Source organism: Hypanus sabinus, chromosome 1 (assembly GCF_030144855.1).
Source record: "Hypanus sabinus isolate sHypSab1 chromosome 1, sHypSab1.hap1, whole genome shotgun sequence".
In the NCBI taxonomy this organism is placed as follows: domain Eukaryota; kingdom Metazoa; phylum Chordata; class Chondrichthyes; order Myliobatiformes; family Dasyatidae; genus Hypanus; species Hypanus sabinus.
In genome coordinates, this window is record NC_082706.1 from 207,197,993 (window position 1) to 207,220,561 (window position 22,569).

Sequence of the window (22,569 nt, forward strand, 5' to 3'; positions counted from 1 at the left end):
CCTCCATCAAATCTCCTCTCAATCGTCAATGTTCTAAGGAATAAAATCCTAACCTATTCAACCTTTCCCTATAACTCAGGTCCCCCAGACCCGGCAACATCCTTGTAAATTTTCTCTGCACTCTTTCAATCTTATTTACATCTTTTCTGTAGGTAGATTATCAAAACTGCACACAATACCCCTCACAAAGCAGACTTCACCAACATCTTATACAACTCCAACGTAACATCCATCTCCTCTACTCAGGCATTGATTTATGAAGATCAATGATCCAAAGACTTTCTTTACGACCCTATCTACCACTTACAAAGAATTACGGATCTGTATTCCTAGATCCCTGTTCAATCCACTTCACCCATGACCTCTAGTTCCAATCTCACTCAACCTCAGTGGAAAATTGCGTACTTACATTTACCCTATCTCTACCACTAATACTTTTGTGTACCTCCATCAATTCTCCATTGCTCCAGAGAATAAAGTCCTAACCTATTCAAACTTACCCTGTAGGTTAATGCCTTCTGAGGACATTAGTGCATTGGGGAACATTTTGGCTCCAGTGACCATAATTCTATTCGTTTTAAGATAGTGACAGAGAGTGATCTGTGTAATTTAACTGTTGAATTCACAAGCCAGATTTTAATATATTCTTCTCTATCTGTCCAATAGGATATGGAAAGTTCTGGTCAATTTGGATCCCTGGGCACACCTGGAAAACCTGGACTTCCTGGACCTTGGGGTCCCCCGGTAAGAATTTTAAACAAAATGGAAAATTCTTCCCCTTATAATCCTTTCAGAACACAACTTCTGACCCAACTACACCCTACATAGAAGAATGCAGCCCAGGAAAAGGCCCTTTAGCCCATAATGCTGTGCCGAGCCAGCTAAAAAGTGAATTTTTAAAAACCCAAACGCTAATCCCTCCTACCTACACAATGTCCACATCCCTCCATCTTCCTCACATCCATGTGCCTATCCAAACGTCTCTTAAAAGCCTCTAATGTACTTGCCTCTCCCACCATACCAGGCAGCTCATTCCAGGCATCCACGACTCTTTGAGTAAAAAACTTACACTCACACCCCCCCCTTGAACCTATCCCCTCTCACCTTCAATACATGTCCTCTGGTATTGGACTTTCCTACCCAGGGAAATAGATACTCCATGTCTACTCTATCTACCCCTCCCTTAATCGTATAAACCTTTATGCAATCTCCCCTCAGCCTTTGCCGCTCCAAAAAAAACAAATCAAGTTTATCCAGCCTCTCATCACAGCCCATCCCCTCTAAACCAGGCAGCATCTTCTGCACCCTCCTCAAAGCCTCAACATCCCTCCTATAGTGGGGCAACCAGAAATGAATATAATATTCCAGATGTGATCTAGAGTTCCATAAAGTTGCAATATAACCTCTTGACTTTTGAACTCAGTGCCCTGACAAATAAAAGCAAGCATTCCATAAGCCTTCTTAACCACCCTATCGACCTGTGTCGGCACTTTCAAGGAGCTGTGAACTTGGACCCCAAGGAGCTGTGAACTTGGACCCCAAGGTCCAAGGCGACACTGTTAACACTCTTGCCCTTCACGGTGTGCTGTGTTCCTGCACCTGCCCTACTGAGGTGCAACACCTCACATTTATCGGGGTTAAACTGTGGGCAAGCACAGGGCCTGCCCCTCCGCACAGTACCGTTGGAAGCCTTGAAACAGATTATTGGACTGGATTGTGAATGCTGACGTGCCGCTCGTGGCTGATACAGCAGATCTGCAGGCTACAGAGATTCCACATGACAACAGACTTCAAATATTTGTTCAACAGTTAACTGTCTCTCCCCCTCTCTCCCTGTAGGGTGAAAAGGGTAAACAGGGCTCTCCAGGTGAAAAGGTAAGTTCAAGTCAATCAAGAGACCATTTTTAATCCTGTTTTCACCACCTGTCAACCTGCAGAAAAGATAGAAGAGGGTCCAATCCAATGCCACCTCAACTCTGCTGACTGGGATAATGAAAACATGGGCTTCATTTCTCAGCCCTGTGTTTCTGTTGATCCCTCTAAGACAGTCCCTCAGGGTCAAAGATAACCTGCTTCCACTTCGGTTCTGTGGGTTTGGAGTAACTGATGTGGCTCAGGTGGGAGTCCCGTGAATGGGAAAGGCGAGGGCTGACTGGGGAGGGGAGTGAGAGAGTGCATTTCTTACCCGTTTAGGCCAGGGACTTTCTGCACTACCGATACACAAAGTGGAGGTTCCGACGGCCCTTTTCTTTGAGCACCCCGGTGCCAGAGATTCCAAGGAATGGGAGGACATTCCATTTCTTGAAGGAGGCTCCAAACGTCTGATTGAATTCTTCCAGGATTTGCTAAAGGCAGAACAATGGGTTTGGTGGATGTACATTTCTGGAAGGCTTTTGACAAGGTTCCCCATGATAGGCATATTTAGATAGTCACGAGGCATGGATCCTGAGAAATCTGGCTGTATGGATTCAGAACTGGCTTGCCCACAGAGGGCAGGAGGTGGTAGTAGATGGAGCTTATCCTGCCTGGAGGTCGCTGACCAGTGGTGCTGCAAGGGGATCTGATCTAGGACCCCTGCTGTGGTGAGAAATCGGTTCACGGGGTCAGAAGAGACACACAGTTATTTACTAGACAAGACTGACACTGAACTTGCAGTAAACCCTTCAAGCTAAACTCGGCTACAGATGCTTAGCTGAGCATCGGAAGTGGCAGGACAAAATAGGTGCTAAACGTATACACAGTGTTAAATATTTATTTAAAGTGTGCTGCCAGGACCTCTGTACTGCAGCAGACCCCCCCCCCCCAGACCCCCATCTACCGTTTCTATGACAATATCATCTACCTGGTTCACAGCGACCTGAGAGAAAAAGTGACTACATGGTATTGCACACTAAATTTAAACCCTGTCTATGTTGTGACGTCATCAGCTGAAAGGAAGCTAGTGGGATGGGCCTCAATGCTCCTTACACCAGACAGCCCCTACCTTTCACGGGGCGTTTTCTTTCGATGAGCAGGTAAGTTACGACACTGAAACACCTGGGCTTTGTGATTTGACAATGACTTGGCTGAGGAAGTGGAAGGGGCGCTTAGTATGCTTGCGGATGAGAAGAAGGTCAGTGGCGTTGTGGATGATGTGGACAGTTGTCGTAGGCTGCAATGGGACATTGAGAGAATGCAGGGCTGGGCTGAGAAGGGGCAGATCTTGACCAACTTTCTGTGCAAGAACGCTCCAGTTCAGTGACCAACAAATACTCTGTACTCCTTACAATCATAGAAAAGCACAGCATAGAAACAAGTCCTTCGGCCCATCAAGTCTGTGCCAGACAATTTAAACTGCCTACTCCCATTGGCCCACACCTGGACCATAGCCCTCCACACCCCTACCATCCATGTACCTATCCAAACTTCTCTTAAATGTGAAATCGAGCTGCCACGCACTACTTGCACTGGCAGCTCATTCCACACTCTCACAACTGTCTGAGAAGTGTCCTGTCATGGTCCCCTTAAACCTTTCACCCTTGACCCATGGTGCCTAGTTGTAGTCCCACCTGACCTCGGTGGAAAAAGCCTGCTTGCATTTACTCTATCTATACCCCTCACAATTATGTACACCTCTATCAAATCTCCCCTCAATTGTCTACATTCCAGGGAATAAAGTCCTAAAGTAGTCAGTGTTTTCTTATAACTCAGTTCCTTCAATCCTGGCAACATCCTTGTAAATTTTCTCAGCGCTATTCAGCCTTATTTGCAAATGAACCTAAAGTGATAAAAAGAAATATAAAGTTTGCATTTACATGGTGCCTTTCAAGCCCTCATGATACTGACAGTATTCTGCGGCCAAAGGGGCATTTTTGATGTGTAGTTCTATATAACTTCATGATTGTTATAGGCGGCATGGTAGTGTAGCAGTTAGCGCCCACTTTCCTGCGCCAGTGACTGTGTTTCAATTCCCACCGCTGACTACAAAGGGTTTGTACGTTCTCCGTGACCGTGTGGGTTTCCTCCGGGTGCTCTGATTTCCTCCCACATTCCAAAGATGTACTGGTTCATAGGTCAGGATTCTAGCATGGACAGTGGCTGATTGGCAGGTGGACAAGAGTGGGAATAAAGGGAGACTTTTCTGACCGACTGCCAGTGACTAGTGGTGTTCCACAGGGGTCTGTTTTGGGACCACTTCTTTTTACATTACATGTCAAAGATTTGGATGACAGAATTGAAGGTTTCGTGGCCAAGTTTTCAGAAGATATGAAGATAGGTGGAGGGGCAGGTAGTTTTGAAGAAGTAGAGAGGCTGCATAAGGACTGAGACAGATTAGAAGAATGGGCACAGAACTGGCAGATGGAATACAGTGACAGGAAATGTATGGTTAAGCACTTTGTTAGAAGAAATGAAATATTGGACTATTTTATAAATGGAGAGAAAAATTCAAACTTCTGAGGTGCAAATGGGACTTGAGGGTCCTTGTGCAGAATTCCCTGAAGTTTAATTTGCAGGTTGAGTTGTTGGTGAGGAAGTCAAATGTGATGTTAGCATCCATTTCAAAACAGCTGGAATATAAAAGCAAGGATTTAATGTTGAGGCTTTAAAAAGCACTGGTCAGGCTTCACTTGGAGTATTGTGAGCAGTTTTGGGCCCCTTAAAGGATGTGCTAACATCAGGGAGGGTTCAGAAAAGGTTCACGAAAATATTCCAGGATTAAAAGGCTTGTCATTTGAGGAGCATTTGTTGGCTCTGGAGAGGATGTTTCCTACAATGGGAGGGTCTAAAACCAGAGGACACAACCTAAGAATAGAGTGCCATCCTTTTAGAATGAAAATGAGGAGGAATTTCTTTAACCAGAGAATGGTAAATCTGTGGAATTCAGTGCCACAGGCAGCTGTAAAGGCCGAGTATTTATGTATATTTATGGCAGAGGTAAGATAGATTTTTGATTGGTCAGGGCGTGAAGGGATACGGGGAGAAGGCCAGAGATTGGGGATGAAAAGGAAATGGATCAGACACGATGAAATGATGGAGCAGACTCAAAGGGCCAAACTGCCTAACTCTGCTCCTAAGTCTTATAGTCTTAATTGACCACATGGGTGTACTTGGTGGTGCAAGCTCGTTAGGCCGAAAAGTCCTGTTACCGTTCTGTATCTCTAAAAATAGACATTAAATAATAATGTTGATGAGACAGGAGAAGGCATTAATTTCTTTCTGACATCTGCAATTTTCTTTGTTTTTTAGGGCTCTCCTGGTCTTCCTGGGTCACCCGGTCAAGCTGGATTACCTGGACCCATGGTTTGTCTGTTTTTTTATTGAGTGTTTCTGCTGCTTTCACTTCAGTGAAGTTGGCTGTTGCTTATAGTAACTCCAGAACAGGGCATCCCAACCGTGGGCCCCACCATTAACCAAGCGGTCAGTGGGCCCAAGTTAGGAACCCCTGCTCTGAAGTGACAATGATACCACAGCTCAGACTGTGCCAAGAAAGGAAATTCATGCATGATCCCCCTACACCAGTTGGAGTCAAGGAACACTACAGCACATAAACAGGCCCTTTGGCCCCTCTAGTCCATGCCAAACTATTATTCTGCCTAGTCCTATCAACCTGCACCTGAATCATTGCCCTCTATATCTCTCCCACCCACGTACTTATCCAAACTTCTCTTAAAATTTGAAATCAGACTCGCAACCAACATTTCTACTGGCAGCTCGTTCCACACTCTCATCTCCCTCTGAGTGAAGCTCGTTCCACACTCTCCCCACCCTCTGAGTGAAGCTCGTTCCACACTCTCACCACCCTCTGAGTGAAGCTCGTTCCACACTCTCATCTCCCTCTGAGTGAAGCTCGTTCCACACTCTCCCCACCCTCTGAGTGAAGCTCGTTCCACACTCTCCCCACCCTCTTAGTGAAGCTCGTTCCACACTCTCCCCACCCTCTGAATGAAGCTCGTTCCACACTCTCACCCTCTGAGTGAAGCTCGTTCCACACTCTCACCACCCTCTGAGTGAAGCTTGTTCCACACTCTCCCCACCCTCTGAGTGAAGCTCGTTCCACACTCTCCCCACCCTCTGAGTGAAGCTCGTTCCACACTCTCCCCACCCTCTGAGTGAAGCTCGTTCCACACTCTCCCCACCCTCTGAGTGAAGCTCGTTCCACACTCTCACCCTCTGAGTGAAGCTCGTTCCACACTCTCCCCACCCTCTGAGTGAAGCTCGTTCCACACTCTCACCCTCTGAGGGCAGCTCGTTCCACACTCTCCCCACCCTCTGAGTGAAGCTCGTTCCACACTCTCACCCTCTGAGGGCAGCTCGTTCCACACTCTCCCCACCCTCTGAGTGAAGCTCGTTCCACACTCTCACCACCCTCTGAGTGAAGCTCGTTCCACACTCTCCCCACCCTCTGAGTGAAGCTCGTTCCACACTCTCACCACCCTCTGAGGGCAGCTCGTTCCTCACTCTCACCACCCTCTGAGGGCAGCTCGTTCCTCACTCTCACCCTCTGAGGGCAGCTCGTTCCACACTCTCACCACCCTCTGAGGGCAGCTCGTTCCACACTCTCCCCACCCTCTGAGTGAAGCTCGTTCCACACTCTCACCACCCTCTGAGTGAAGCTCGTTCCACACTCTCCCCACCCTCTGAGTGAAGCTCGTTCCACACTCTCACCACCCTCTGAGTGAAGCTCGTTCCACACTCTCACCACCCTCTGAGTGAAGCTCGTTCCACACTCTCACCCTCTGAGGGCAGCTCGTTCCTCACTCTCCCCACCCTCTGAGTGAAGCTCGTTCCACATTCTCCCCACCCTCTGAGTGAAGCTCGTTCCACATTCTCCCCACCCTCTGAGTGAAGCTCGTTCCACACTCTCCCCACCCTCTGAGTGAAGCTCGTTCCACACTCTCACCCTCTGAGTGAAGCTCGTTCCACACTCTCCCCACCCTCTGAGTGAAGCTCGTTCCACACTCTCCCCACCCTCTGAGTGAAGCTCGTTCCACACTCTCCCCACCCTCTGAGTGAAGCTCGTTCCACACTCTCATCTCCCTCTGAGTGAAGCTCGTTCCACACTCTCCCCACCCTCTGAGTGAAGCTCCTTCCACACTCTCCCCACCCTCTGAGTGAAGCTCGTTCCACACTCTCCCCACCCTCTGAGTGAAGCTCGTTCCACACTCTCCCCATCCTCTGAGTGAAGCTCGTTCCACACTCTCACCACCCTCTGAGTGAAGCTCGTTCCACACTCTCATCTCCCTCTGAGTGAAGCTCGTTCCACACTCTCATCTCCCTCTGAGTGAAGCTCGTTCCACACTCTCATCTCCCTCTGAGTGAAGCTCGTTCCACACTCTCATCTCCCTCTGAGTGAAGCTCGTTCCACACTCTCCCCACCCTCTGAGTGAAGCTCGTTCCACACTCTCACCACCCTCTGAGTGAAGCTCGTTCCACACTCTCCCCACCCTCTGTGAAGCTCGTTCCACACTCTCCCCACCCTCTGAGTGAAGCTCGTTCCACACTCTCCCCACCCTCTGAGTGAAGCTCGTTCCACACTCTCATCTCCCTCTGAGTGAAGCTCGTTCCACACTCTCATCTCCCTCTGAGTGAAGCTCGTTCCACACTCTCCCCACCCTCTGTGAAGCTCGTTCCACACTCTCATCTCCCTCTGAGTGAAGCTCGTTCCACACTCTCACCCTCTGAATGAAGCTCGTTCCACACTCTCATCTCCCTCTGAGTGAAGCTCGTTCCACACTCTCCCCACCCTCTGAGTGAAGCTCGTTCCACACTCTCATCTCCCTCTGAGTGAAGCTCGTTCCACACTCTCATCTCCCTCTGAGTGAAGCTCGTTCCACACTCTCACCACCCTCTGTGAAGCTCGTTCCACACTCTCCCCACCCTCTGTGAAGCTCGTTCCACACTCTCATCTCCCTCTGAGTGAAGCTCGTTCCACACTCTCACCCTCTGAGTGAAGCTCGTTCCACACTCTCCCCACCCTCTGAGTGAAGCTCGTTCCACACTCTCACCCTCTGAGTGAAGCTCGTTCCACACTCTCACCACCCTCTGAGTGAAGCTCGTTCCACACTCTCACCACCCTCTGAGTGAAGAAGCTCCTCCTCAGGTTCTCCTTAAATATTTCACCTTTCACACTTAACCCATGACCCTCCTCCAACTTTAGTGAAAAAAGCCTGTTTGCATATCCATATCCTCATAATCTTGTATACCTCCCCTCATTCTCCTGCGCTCCAGGGAATGAAGCCCTAACCTGTTCAAACATGCCCCATAACTCCTTATAAACCTTCTCCGCATCTAGACCTGTGGTCTGATGCAAGAAGAGTGATTCCATGATGTTATTTTTGAAGGTACCCATAGGAACCACTACTAAACGATGAAGAGACTGCAGATGCTGGAATCATGTTTCACTGCTTCAGTGATGATCTTTGGTACACTCAGTGGCCTGTTGACACCTGTATTGAAAAATGTAGCCGCTGAGTGTGTGTTCGTGGTCTTCTGCTGCTGTAGCCCATCCACTTCAAGGTTCAATGTGCTGTATGTTCAGAGATGATGTTCTGCCCACCGCTGTTGAAACGTGTGTTTATTTGAGTTACTGTCACCTCTTGTCAGCTTGAACCAGTCTGGCCATTCTCCTCTGACCTCTCTCATTAACGAGGAGTTTTCACCCACATGTGTCACTACATTTTATTTTTTGGTTTTACACCATTCTCTGTAAACTCTAGAGACAGTTTCGTGTGAAAATCCCTGGAGATCAGCAGCTTCTGAGATATACAGTCAACCCTGTCTGACTCCGAAATCATTCCGCAGTCAAAGTCACTTAGATCATATTTCTTCCCCAGTCTGATGTTTAGTCTGAACAACAACTGAACCTCTTGACCATGTCTGCATGCTTCTATGCATTGAGTTGCTGCCACATGATTGGCTGATTAGATATTTGCATTAACAAGCAGGTCTACAGGTGTCCGTAATAAAGCGAACCCTGAGGGTATTTGTCAACGAGTTCCACTGCATTTTTATTTTGAGAATATACTTTTTTTATCAAGGCAATCTAACTGCCTTGCAGGGAGATAAACCTGTGATTCAAAAATTGTGGCTGTGTCCCAAATGTGGATCCCAGGTTATAATGGAACGTAGAACAGTATAGCACAGAAACAGCCCTTTAACCCACAATGTTGAGCTGAACCAATTATATTAGTAATCAAAATGCTAACCTAATGAACTTATTTACCTATATCCTTCCATTTCCTCACGTTCATGTGCCTATCTAAATGACTCTTAATAGCCCTTAATGTATGTGCCTCCTCCCTTCCCCCCAGGCAGTGTGTTCCAGACATCCACCACTCCCAGTGCAAAAAAAACTTGCCCCACACATCTCCTTTGAAATTGCCCCTCTCACCTTAAATGCATGCCTTCTGGAATTAGACATTTCAGCTGAGCGAAGAAGATATTCTCTGTTTAATAATCTGCCTCATAATCTTATAAACCTCTGATGTTTATGGAGGTGAGTCAACAGAAAAAATCCACGCAGATGAAAAGGAAATGTTGAATTAAATACCTTTATTGTCTGTATCTATCTCTCTCACAAGCTGAAACAAAACAGGCTGTTCAGCTCCTTGGCTCGGCAACACCACTGGGATTTATTAAAGGGAAGTTTCAGGTATCAGATTCTCAAAAGAAATCTTTGTTTATCTTTGGAAATCTGGCTGGAAAGTTTTGTAAGATGACGACGCTGCAGATTAGCGATTAGCGTAATTACAGTGATTGTGCTCACCAGTTGGGGTTCAACCCCCGCTGTTGTTCTCCCCGTGACCGCGAGGGTTTCCTCCGAGTGCTCCGGTTTCTTCCCGCATTCCAAAGACGTATAGGTTAGGGCTTGTGAGCTGGGACATGCTTTTCCTGCTGCAGTCAAAATCAGAAGTTAATTATGCTCCACTTGTAACTTAGGTGAGCAGACAGCTCCGATATGGAGAGCTGAGTAAAGACAAAAAATGCCACAGGTACTTGGGATCTCGGGATCCACATCCATAGACCGCACAAAGTTGTATTGTGTAATTTTTCCCTCACCCCTCCCCTCTTATTCTTCACTCTAGCCTCTTATACCTTCCCCTCACCTCGATCACCTCCTCCATGCCGTACTCAGTGAGCAGTAATTGCAGAGACCATTTATACACCCTCAGTCATAGAGCCATAGAAAAGTACAGCACAGAACTAGGCCCTTCAGCCCATCTAGTCCATGCCAATCAATTTAAACTTCCTAGCCCCATTGATCTGCACTGGGACCGCAGCCCTCCATACTCCTGCCATCCAGGTACCTATCCAAACTTCTCTTAAACATTGAAATCGGGCATGTGTACTTGTGTTGACAGCTCATTCCACACTTGTACTACCATCTGAGGAAAGAATTTTCTTCTAGTATTCCCCTTAAACTTCTCACTTTCACCCTTAACCCATGACCTCTAGTTGTAATCCCACCCAAACTCAGTGGAAAAAACTATTTGCATTTACCCTATCTGTACCCCTCATAATTTTGTATATCTCTATCAGATCTCCCCTCAATCTTCTATATTCCAAGGAATAATGTCCTCACTTATTCAATCTTTCCTTATAACTCAGGTCCTCCAGTTCCGGCAACATCCTTGTAAATTTCCTTTGTACTCTTTCAATCTTATTTATATCTTTCTCGTAGGTAGGTGACCAAAACTGCCCACAATACTCCAGATTATGCCTCAGCAACATCTTATACAACGTCCACATATCATCCCATCCCCTGTCTGTAATATGAAGGCCAAACTTCCAGAAGTTTTATTTGCGAGTCTGTCTCCCTGTGACACCACATTCATTGAATTACGGATCTGAATTCCCAGATCCCTTTGTTCATCGGGAAATTTAAAATCTAAGTATGTCTCAGACTGCAGAGGAGATGGAAAGCCGGAGAGAATGGAGGAAATACCTGTGCTAGGGTTGAGACCAACAGTTGAAAGGCAGAATCACAATCAGGTTTATTACCACAGACATAGGTCATGAAATTTGTTGTTTTACAGCAACAGTACAGACCAATACGTAAAATGTTACCATAACTTACAATAATAAATATTTCAAAAATAAATAAGTAATGCAAAAAGAGAGCAAAGTGAGGAAGCGTTCATGGGTTCATAGACCATTCTGGTATCTGGTAATGGCGGAGGGGAAGAAGCTGTTCCTGAAACACTGAGGGTGTTCCTGTACCTCCTCTCTGATGGGTAGTACTGAGAAGAGGGCGTGTCCTGGATGATGGATGCCTCTCACCTTCTTCAGGCATCGCCTTTTGATGACGTCCTTGATGGTGGGGAGACTAGTGCCAATGATGGGGCTGGCTGAGTTTACAACTCTCTGCAGCTTTTTCCGATCCTGTGCAGTGGTACCACCATACCAAACGCAACCAGTTAGAATGCTCTCCGCAGTACGTCTGCAGAAATTGGCCAGAGTTTTTTGGCGAATGCCAAATCTTTTCAAATTCATAATGAGATATAGCCACTGGCATTTCTTCATAACCTCATCAGTATGTTGGGCCCAAGACAGATCCTCAGAGATGTTGACATCTAAGCAGCTGAGAGAAGATGGGGAAGACTGCTGATTGGCTGAGAGGAGATGTAAATAGAGGACACAGAAAACAAAGGAATTAGGAGACAAATGCTGGAAATGAAGGGTAACCCCTGGTAAGGAAGACAAGGGAAATGCTGAACAACAGAAGGAGATTGGGGACACGAGGGGCTTCAGATGCTAGAATCCGCAACGGCACACAAAATGCTGAAGGAACTCAAGAGGATGAACCCTCGCAAGCTGACAGGCCCTAATGAAGTACCTGGTAAGGCTCTGAAAACTCGTGCCAACTAACTGGAGGGGCTGTTCAAAGACATTTTCAGTCTCTCACTGCTATGGTCGGAAGTTCCCACCTGGTTCAAAAGGACAGCAATCTAACTGTACCGAAGAAGAGCAGAGTGATCTGCCTCACTGACTATTGTCCTGTAGCAAAGCGAAGGATCCCAAGTTCGAAGCCAGTTGGCCCCCCGGGCACGCTTTCCATCCGTGCCTGGTTGAGCGCCGAGCTAGCCACTCAGCCTCGTAAAAAAAACAGGGATCGAGTCAGGAACGTTCATATCCTGACCTGGTTAATCTGAAAGGAGACTAATCCTGACGCCATACGCCAGACAAGAATGGCTGACTGTCTGGTGTGACAAGCTATGAAACGAATGTCCTGCAGCACTCACATGTTGGTGACTAAATGCTTTGGAAGTTTGGTTATGGCTAGAATCAACTCCTGTCTCACCTCAGCATTTAACACAATCATTCCTATAGTTCCAATTGAAAAGCTAAATAGAACCTGGGCCTCTGTACCTCCCTCTACAACTGGATCCTCAACTTCCTAACCGGAGGACTACCATCTGCGTGGATCAGAAATAACATGTCCGCCTCTCTGATGATTAGCGCACGGCTCTACTCTCTCCGCACCCATCACTGTGTGGCTCAAATTACATCTATAAATTTGCTGATGATACAACCATTGTTGGCAGAGTTTCAGGTGGCGACAAAAGGGTGTACAGGGATGAGCTATGTCAGTTAGTTGAGTGGTGTCATGGCAACAATCTTGCACTCAATGCCAGAAAGGCAAAAGAACTGATTGTGGAGTTCAGGAAGGGCAAGACAAGAGAAGACACGTCCGTCCTCAGAGACGGATCAGTAGTGGAAAGACTGAACAATTTCATGTTTCTAGTTGTCAATATCTCTGAGGATCTAATCTAAACTCAACATTTTGATGCAGCTATAAAGAAGGCAAGACTGCTGCTGTATTTCGTTAGGAGTTTGAGAAGATTTGGATGTCTCCAAAAACACTTGAAAATTTCTACAGATGTACTGTGGAGAGCATTGTAACTAGTTGCATCACCATCTGGTATGGGGGGAGGGAGTAGCTACTGCACAGGACTGAAATAGGAGTTGTAAACTTAGTCAGCTCCATCATCAGCACTAGCCTTCATAGTATCGAGGAGTGATGTCTCAGAAAGGCATATGTCCATCATAAAGGACCCCCATCACCCAGGCCATGCCTTGTTCTCATTGCTACCCTGGATCTGTACTACTCTCAACTGCAGGACTCTGCAGTGTGTGGTGCAGACAGCCCAGCACATCTGTGGATGTGAACTTTCCTCTATTCAGGACATTTACAGCTGTTAGGTGCATAATAAGGGCCTGCAGGATCATCAGGGACTCCAGCCACCCCAACCATAAACTGTTCCAGCTGCTACCTTCTGGCAAATGGTACTAGAGCATTAAGACCAGGGCCAGCAGGCTGCAGGACAGCTTCTTTCACCAGGCCATTAGATTTATCAATACACACTGATCTGATTGCATACCTGACTATACATACATGTATACAAAACAGTTCTGTATACAATCTTAGTGTCTGGCCAATATCCTTCCACATTTCCCTTCCCTATTGCTTGTGCATTAAGACAGAGACACAACATAAAGATTTTTACTCCCTTGGATGCAAGAAATGAAATAACTACAAATATAATACCATCAGGAAGGGGGTACAGAAGCCTGAAGACACACACTCAATGATTCAGGAACAGCTTCTTCCCCTCTGCCATCCAATTTCTGAACGGACACTGAACCCATGAACACTAACTACCTCACTACGTTTTTTATTTCCATTTTTGGATTGCTTATTTAATGTAACCATTTACCACAGTATATACTTATTGTAGTTCATAGATTTTCTCTATTATTTTGTATGACATTGTACTGCTGCCACAAAGACAACAAATTTCATGACACATGCTGGTGATATTAAACCTGATTCTGATCTATCTCCACATGGTGTTTCGTAGGCCGGGGTCGACCGTGGATGTTGATTCCCAGCTGCCTACATGATTTGCAAGGCAGTGCACAAGCCAGAACAGTAGGTTGGAGAGCGAGCTGTTGCCCGTGTAGCAGGCTCCCCTCGCCGTGCAGCTGATGAACCCAAAGGAACGGCAGAGACCGATACAGTGTGGCACCAGTCAGCAATGAACTCAACGTAGGACTGCCTTAGGGACTCCACATTTCTCTTTGCGGTTTTCTCCCAGAGCCTTCCCCGTGTGTGGGAATAGTGGCGAGGCAGCAGAGGTTTGAGGTCAAGAGCTTTCCTTCTAGATGAGCTGCCAACCACAACTAACAAGCACAATATGCCTGAAGCGACTGGTTTTAAGTCACTAGTAACCTGCCTTTACCCCTTCTCCTGTCAGTAGAAGTGGTTCCGCCGGGCTTGGTAGCTAAGCCACACGTGAAAGCCAGGAGCTGGACTTGGTTGTCGGAGGCTGTTTGAGATGCACGCCATTGCGAGCATTTCATAGACAGTGGGAGCTTATTCCCACTACCAGCACTGGATAGAACAATCCAGGAACCCCTCATCCCTTTACGTCAGGCATTCTCAACCTGCGCTCCACAGACCCCACCGTTAATGGTAAGGCTCGTTGGCATAAAAAAGGCTAGGAACCCCTGCTCTCTGCCAGTCGTCAATCAGAGGGTTCACGCCATGGCGCCTGTCACCTTACTGTATGAGTATATAAATTCTGATCCAAGAGAAAGGAGAGTGACATGAAGTTCACAACGAGAAAATCATTTGGAACCAAGGCTCTGAGTGATTTGGACAAACAGACTCTGGTTCATTGACAAATACAGTTCAACATACTGAACGGATTTTCCCCTTGCGTTGCAAGTTGTGTTTGGTGGCAGCGATGTTGCTGGCTGCTGTCACCCTAGGGACCTTGCCATTTAAATGATTAAAATCTAACTCCCAAGGACACACGCTGCCACTATCAGGTCCCATGAAACCTGCTGACTAATTTACCTTTATGTTGATCCTGATAACCACCCTAAACCCAACTAATTTAAACCAGGACCTATTAAAGTGGTTGCCTGGTTACACCACACTGGTTACTACCCCTCAACCACCAGGGTCTTAAATAAAAGGGGTACACTCACTTGCCCTTCATTGAACTGTACCTGCAACAAATGATCTCACTTTAAGGACTCTTTCTCTCATTATCTCATGTTCTTGTTATTTATTGTTATTTATTTATATTTGCATTTGCACAGTTTGTTGTCTTCTGCACTCTGGTTGATCTTTCATTAATCCTGTTTACAGTTACTATTCTATAAATGCATTGCATTTGTGGTTTTTAAATGACAATAAACTGAATCTGAATCTGAATCTGAATAAATCTGTTGAGATTGACAATAGACAATAGGTACAGGAGTAGGCCATTCGGCCCTTCTAGCCAGCACCGCCATTCACTGTGATCATGGCTGATCATACACAATCAGTACCCTGTTCCTGCCCTCTCCCCATATCCCTTGACCCTGCTATCTATAAGACCTCTATCTAACTCTCTTGAATGCATCCAGAGACTTGGCCTCCACTGCCTTCTGGGGCAGAGCATTCCACATATCCACCACTCTCTGGGTGAAAAAGTTTTTCCGCATCTCAGTTCTAAATGGCCTACCCCTTATTCTTAAACTGTGGCCTCTAGTTCTGGACTCACCCATCAGCGGGAACATGCTTCCTGCCTCCAGTGTGTCGAATCCCTTAATAATCTTATATGTTTCAATCAGATCCCCTTTCATCCTTCTAAATTCCAGTGCATACAAGCCCAGTCGCTCCAATCTTTCAACATATGACAGTCCTGCCATTTCGGGAATTAACCTTGTGAGCCTACGCTGCACTCCCTCAATAGCAAGAATGTCTTTCCTCAAATTTGGAGACCAAAACTGAACACAATACTCCAGGTGGGGTCTCACCAGGGCCCTGTACAGCTGCAGAAGGACCTCTTTGCTCCTATACTCAACTCCCCTTGTTATGAAGGCCAACATGCCATTAGCTTTCTTCATTACCTGCTGTACCTGTATGCTCACTTTCAGTGACTTATGAACAAGATCTCGTTGTACTTCCCCTTTTCCTAATTTGACACCATTCAGATAGTAATCTGCCTTCCTGTTCTTGCCACCAAACTGGATAACCTCACATTTATCCACATTAAACTGCATCTGCCCACTCACCCAACCTGTCCAAGTCACCCTGCATTCTCCTAACATCCTCCTCACATTTCACACTGCCACCCAGCTTTGTGTCATCTGCAAATTTGCTAATGTTACTTTTAATCCCTTCATCTAAATCATTAATGTATATTGTAAACAGCTGCGGTCCCAGCACCGAACCTTGCGGTACCCCACTGGTCACAAGGGACCCGTTAATCACTACTCTTTGTTTCCTGTCAGCCAGCCAATTGTCAATCCATGTCAGTACTCTGCCCCCAATACCATGTGCCCTAATTTTGCCCACTAATTTCCTATGTGGGACTTTATCAAAAGCTTTCTGGAAGTCCAGGTACACTACATCCACTGGCTCTCCCTTGTCCATTTTCATAGTTACATCCTTAAAAAACTCCAGAAGATTAGTCAAGCATGATTTTCCCTTCATAAATCCATGCTGACTTAGACTGATCCTTCTATTGCTATCCAAATGTGTCGTAATTTCGTAGTTTGTACGTGTTGTAGTTTGCCTGAGGGAAAGTGAATCAGGATTGTATATGGTGACATTTATGTACTCTGATTTTAAAATTGACTTTGATCTTTGAATATTGTGTTCAGTTCTGATCACCCCATAATAGGCAGAATATGGAAGCTTTAGCGAGGGTACAGAGAAGACTTACCAGAAAAAATGCCTGGATTAGAGAGCATGTGTTATGAGGATAGGTTGAGTGAAATTGAGTAAGGCTTTTCTCTTTGGAGCAAAGGATTATGAGAGGTGACGGAGATGAACAAGATGATAAGAGGCATAGATCGAATGAAATGGCCAATATAAGGGGGCATAATTAAGGCGATTGGATGAATGTATAGGGGATGTCAAAGGTATTGTTTTTACACTGAGAGCATTGAACACCTGCCAGGGATGGGGGTAAAGGCAGATATAGGGGCAGTTAGGAAAATCTTAGTCACATGGATGATAGAAAAATGGAAGGTTATGAGAGGGAATCTGTAGGAGAGATGGCTTTCAGAATTGGCATATGTAGTGAAATATGTCGGCAGCAGCACATTGCAAATACATATCTATATATATATATATATGTGTGTGTGTGTGTGTGTGTGTGTGTGTGTGATTAAATTAAATAAGCAGTGCACAAAGAACAGTGAGGCAATGTACTTGGGTTCCATGTCCATTCAGAAATCTGATGGCAGAGGAGAAGCTTTTGCTGAATCGTCGAGTGTGTGCCTTTGGGCTCCTGTACCTCCCTCCTGATGGTAGCAATGAGAGGCGGGCATGTCCTGCTGATGAGGGTCCTGATGATGGATGCCACCTTTTTTGAGGCACCGCTCTTTGAAGATGTCCTGGATGCTGGGAAGGCTGGTGCCCATGATGGAACTGACTGAGTTTACAACTTCCTGCAGCTTATTTCAATCCTCTGCGTTGCCCCCCCCCCCCCAGACCAGGTGGTGATGCAGCCAGTTATCTCCATACCTCCTCAACTCAGCGATACGATCGTCAATTCAGAAAAGCGTGAAGTGGTTCACTTTGGAAGGCAGAGTAAAGGGTTAATGGCAGGATTCTCAACAGTGTGGAGGAACAGAGGCATCCTGGGGTCCACATCCATAGACCCCTCTAAGTTGCAGTGCAGGTTGGTAGGGCTGTTAAGAAGGTGTACGGTGTGCTGGCCTTCACTAGTCAGGAGACTGAGTTCAAGAGCCACGAGGTAACATTGCAGCTCCATAAAACTCTGTAGTTATACCAGACTTGGGGTAATGTGATTGCCCTAGATGCCTCATTATAAGAAGTATGTAGGTGCTTTAGAGGGTGTGCAGACGAGATCCACCAGGATTAGAGAGCGTGAATTATGAGGATAGGTTGAGTGAGCCAGGACTTTTCCCTTTGGAGCAAAGGAGGAGGAGAAATGATTGATGGAAGTGTACAAGATGATAAGAGGTATAGTTAGAGTAGACAGCCAGAGACTTTTTCCCGGGTATGTATAGCTAATATGAGGGGCCAGAGCCATGTGTTTGGAAGGAAGTATAGTGGGGCTGTCAGGAATGGGTTTTTCACACAGAATGGTAGTGTGTGGCAGGCCCTGCCAAGGATCCTGGTAGAGGCAGACACAGTAGGAACACCTAAGGTTCTGTTTGGCACATGGATGAAAAATGGAGGGTTATGTAGGAAGGAAGGGTTAGATTGATGTTTAGAGTAGGTTAAAGGTTTGGCACAACCTTGTGGGCCAAAGGGCCTGTACTCTGCTGTATGTTCTCATTCTTCTGTTTTGGTCGTTGTTGACTGCTCCTTCCTCTTGCCTTTTCTTCTAATTGGTAGAGGCTTCTGTGCTGGGATGCCTCAGCTAGAGACCCCTGCTCATCTTCAGCCGTGGAAAATTCACCCGCTTTGTGCTCTCCTTTTCACAGGGACAGAAAGGTGCGAAAGGTGACCGAGGAACAAAGGTAAGTCTCCGCTCTTTTTGTCAATGTTACAGACCAACTATTGGAGGAGAGGGGGAAGGACTTACATTCACATAGCACCACTCATGACCTCAATATATCCCAAATCCCACCACTCCACTGAAACGCTTCCTCAATAAGCAAGATTGGCCATTAGACTGTGGCATGTGATGTTGCAGTGGCAATGGCAAACAAGATTGTTTCATGGGCACTTACTGAAGCACAACATTGGAAATTGATTCGCTGTGTGTTCACATTAGACAAAAACTTTGAAAAGTCGAGGTGTCGGGGCTGAGTCGAAGGATGGGCCAGAGTTCAGCTCTGTGCGGTTTACTCCTCGCTGCGTTGAACTGAGGTTATGGCCTGTAACTAACAGGCTTCTGGACCGGCCGCAGCGATGAACTGGTTTTGTTGCTGCGGACTCACTTTCGTGAACATTAGCTCTGTCTGTTATTTGTTTACTTTTTACTGTCCACACGGTTCACTCATCTTTTCACACATTGGGTGTTGACAATCTTGCTTGCTATGTTCTATTGGGTATCTTTGTTTTGTGGCTGTCTGTAAGGAGATGAATTTCAAGGTTATACTTTGATAATAAATGTATGTTGAACTTCGTTCATGCGCTTTGGTAGAAAGAATAAAGGCATAGACTATTACCTAAACAGGGTGGAAAGTCAGAAATCAAAGGTCTTATGGTCTCATTCTCCTACACTCCAGGAAATAAAGTCCTAACATTTTCAACTTTTTCTTCAAGTCTCAGCAACATCCTTGTAAATTTCCTCTACACGCTTTCAATCTTATCGATATCTTTCCTGTAAGTAAGTGACCAGAACTGCAGAGAACATAGAAGGAAGAAAATTACCTCACAGTACAGGCACTTCGGCCCACAACGCTGTGCTAACTTTTTAACCCTAAGATCAATCAAACCCTTCCTTCCCCCCCCCCTCACCCCGGCATAATTCTCAATTTTTCTGTCATCCGTAATCCTCTCAAATGTCCCTAATGTATCTGGCTCTACCACCTCCCCCTGTCAGGGCATTTCATGCACCCACCACTTGTTGTGAAAAGAACTCCACACTTCACTCATTTCACACAGTTAATAGCATTATCTCGGGATGGCAAGGTTTTGAGAAATATATTATTAGCCAGCAGTTCCATAATGCATTTCACAAACCAACACTACTTTATGTAATGGCACAGGGTGAACGTGGCCAAGATGGCGTCAGTATACCAGGACCGCCTGGCCCTCCAGGAGCCATTGTGACGCTGCACGAGGTGAGTGAAGCAACCTTTTGCCGAAATCTTGTCTGATGGTTCCTTACCCTTGATGAACCAACTCTCCCAATGTGATTCCATATTTCAGTTGCTGGGGAACGACACTGAGGAAGTTCTAAAGATGAATGGAATCCAGCTACCACCGGGACCTCCCGTGAGTATTACCCCTCAGCTAATGGTGCACTTCAACTTTCAAACCCTTCTGAGTTTAAACAAAATCCTGCATTTAGCAACGGACCTACGGCAGGTCTTCAAACCCATTTTAATACTATAAGAATGACCAGTTTAGAACTATGAGATACCCTTCAGCAACACACGCAAAATGCTGGAGGAACTCAGCAGGCCAGGCAGTGTCTATGGAAGTGAGTGAACAGTCGGCATATTGGGCCGAGAGCCTCCATCAGAGGACTGGAGAAAGAAGATGAGAAGTTAGAGTAAGGTGAAGGGAGGGGAGGAAGAAGTACAAGGCAGTAGGTGATAGGTGAAACCAGGAGAGGGGAAGGGGTGAAGTAAAGAGCTGGGAAGTTGATTGCTGAAAGATATAAAGGGCTGGAGAAGGCAGAGTCTGATAAGAGAGGACAGAAGGCCACGGAAGAAAGGAAAGGAGGAGGAGATAATGTGCAAGAAGGAAATAGGAATAGGGAATGGTGAAGGAGAGAGGGGGTGCAATTACTGGAAGTTGGAGAATTCGATGTTGATGCCATGAACATTGATTTCTTGAACCTCCGAGAGCAACAACATCAATTTCTCAAACTTCTGGTAATCGCCCCCCTTTCACTATTCCCCATTCCCATTTCCCTCTCTCACTTTACTTGCCCATCACCTCCCTCTGGAGCTCCCCCCCCCCTTCCCTTTCTTCCACGGCCTTCTGTCCTTTCCTATCAGATTCTTAGGCAGCCCGGCTATGTATTTGTGCGTAATACTTTTGCACAATACTGTATGTAAATGAGGGAAGCAGCTAATATGAAGCAGTGTTGTATGTAATGATATGTATGTACTCTGATAATAAATTTTACTTTGAATTTTGAACTTTTAATGATTTAATCTGTATTAACAGTATGTGAGACAAGCCTTTTACTCTATCTCATTAGGTGATAATAATAAACAGCTTACAATTCCAAACACACAAGCCAGTCTTCATCTTCATTCCTCATGATATCTTCAAGATCTTCAAGACTGCTTAATGTTACTTCCAGTACACAAGTGTAGAGGAGAATAAACTAATTGTTACTCCAGATCCAGTGCAGCACAAAAAAACACAATAAGATAAAGAACACAATAATATAAAAGCACAATAAATATAAATACCTAAGATAGCTTATATACATAGATTGATTGTACATCCATAAAGTGATGCTAGGCACAGGAGTGTCTGTACATAGGGTGACAGTCAGGAAATGATAAAGTAGTGGTGTTTGGGGGTGTGGAGGGGTAGGTTAATGGGTGGAGGTGTTGAATAGTCTTACTGCTTGGGGAATGTAACTGTTTTTGAGTCTGGTGGTCCTGGTGTGGATGCTACATAGCCTCCTCCCTGATGAGAGTGGGACAAACAGTCCATGAGGAGGGTGAGTAGGATCCTTCATGGTATTATTGGCCCTTTTCTGGCATCTTTCTGTATATATATCCTTGATGGTGCCAGTGATGCATTGAACAGTTGAGTACCCATTGTCTTCCACGGTGCCGTTCCTGTACCATGTAGTGATGCAGCTTGTTCGGATGCTCTCTACTGTAGAATGATGTGAGTATGAATGTGTATGGCAATCAGTAGCAAAGTGAAAGAAACCATAATCAACTGTACTACCAAATGACAGTAACCTTGAGGTAGTCAGCATGGCCAGTTGTATCTAATCTTACAAAGGTTTTTGAGGAAGATACCAGGAAACCTGATGAAGACAAGACAGTGGATGTTGTCTAAATGGGCTTTTGCAAACCCTTTGACAAGGTCTCACATGAAAGAGGGGTCTGGACCACCCGGAAAAATGGCAAGTTCAAGGTGTTGCACTTTGGTAGAACCGACCAGGGCACTGAGGAGTGCGGAAGAACAAAGGGATCTGGGAGTACAGGTCTGTAATTCATTGAAAGTGGTGTCACAGGTAGCTAGGATTGTAAAGAAAGCTTTTGGCACATTGGTCTTCATAAATTGATGTATTGAGTACAAAAGTTGGGATGTTACGTTGAAGTTTTATAAGACATTGGTGAGGACTAATTTAGAGTATCGTGTGTGGCTTTGGTCATCTGCCTACGGGAAAAATGTAAACCAGGTTGAAAGAGTACAAAATAAAATTACAAGGATCTGAGTTCTATGAGAGATTAAATAGGCTTGGACTTCAGAAAGTTGAATTAACTGATTAGTCAATGGAAAGTAGGGGTATGGAGGGCCATGGTCCTGGTGCAGGTCGATGGGAGTTTAAATGGTTCAGCATTGATGAGATGGGCCAAAGAGTCTGTTTCTGTGCTGTACTTTCTATAACTCGGACTCTAAGCTGTTCAGACCATTCAATAGTCTTACTGCGGTGGGGTAGAAGCTATCCTTGAATCTGAAGTTCCAAGCTTTCAGGCTTTTGTATCTTCTGCCCGATGGGAGAGGGGAGAAGAGAAAGGTCTAGAATGGGTGGGGCCTTCGATTTCGCTGGCTGTTCTTTTCTGCACCTTGGGTGTTTGATGTTTCTTTTTTAATGTGTTCTATTCAGTTTCTTTGTTTTGTGGCTGCCTTTAAGGAGACAAATCTCGAGGTTGGATATCACATACATTGTCGTTATGTGCTGTCTTATATGATGGGGGCAATCATAGCCTTTCTAAGACCGTGATTGTTTTTGGCAAATG

At 45.8% G+C, this 22,569-nt stretch overlaps 1 protein-coding gene across 1 annotated transcript in view; it reads left to right on the plus strand.

The window, feature by feature from the left end:
- Window positions 1–22,569, plus strand: part of col15a1b (collagen, type XV, alpha 1b) — a 304,760-nt gene that overhangs the window by 225,017 nt on the left and 57,174 nt on the right. The window contains exons 16-21 of the mRNA XM_059993844.1: window positions 667–744; window positions 1,840–1,875; window positions 5,227–5,280; window positions 18,439–18,474; window positions 19,672–19,746; window positions 19,835–19,900. Coding sequence (XP_059849827.1) covers window positions 667–744; window positions 1,840–1,875; window positions 5,227–5,280; window positions 18,439–18,474; window positions 19,672–19,746; window positions 19,835–19,900 — 345 coding nt within the window. The remainder of the gene's footprint in view (window positions 1–666; window positions 745–1,839; window positions 1,876–5,226; window positions 5,281–18,438; window positions 18,475–19,671; window positions 19,747–19,834; window positions 19,901–22,569) is intronic.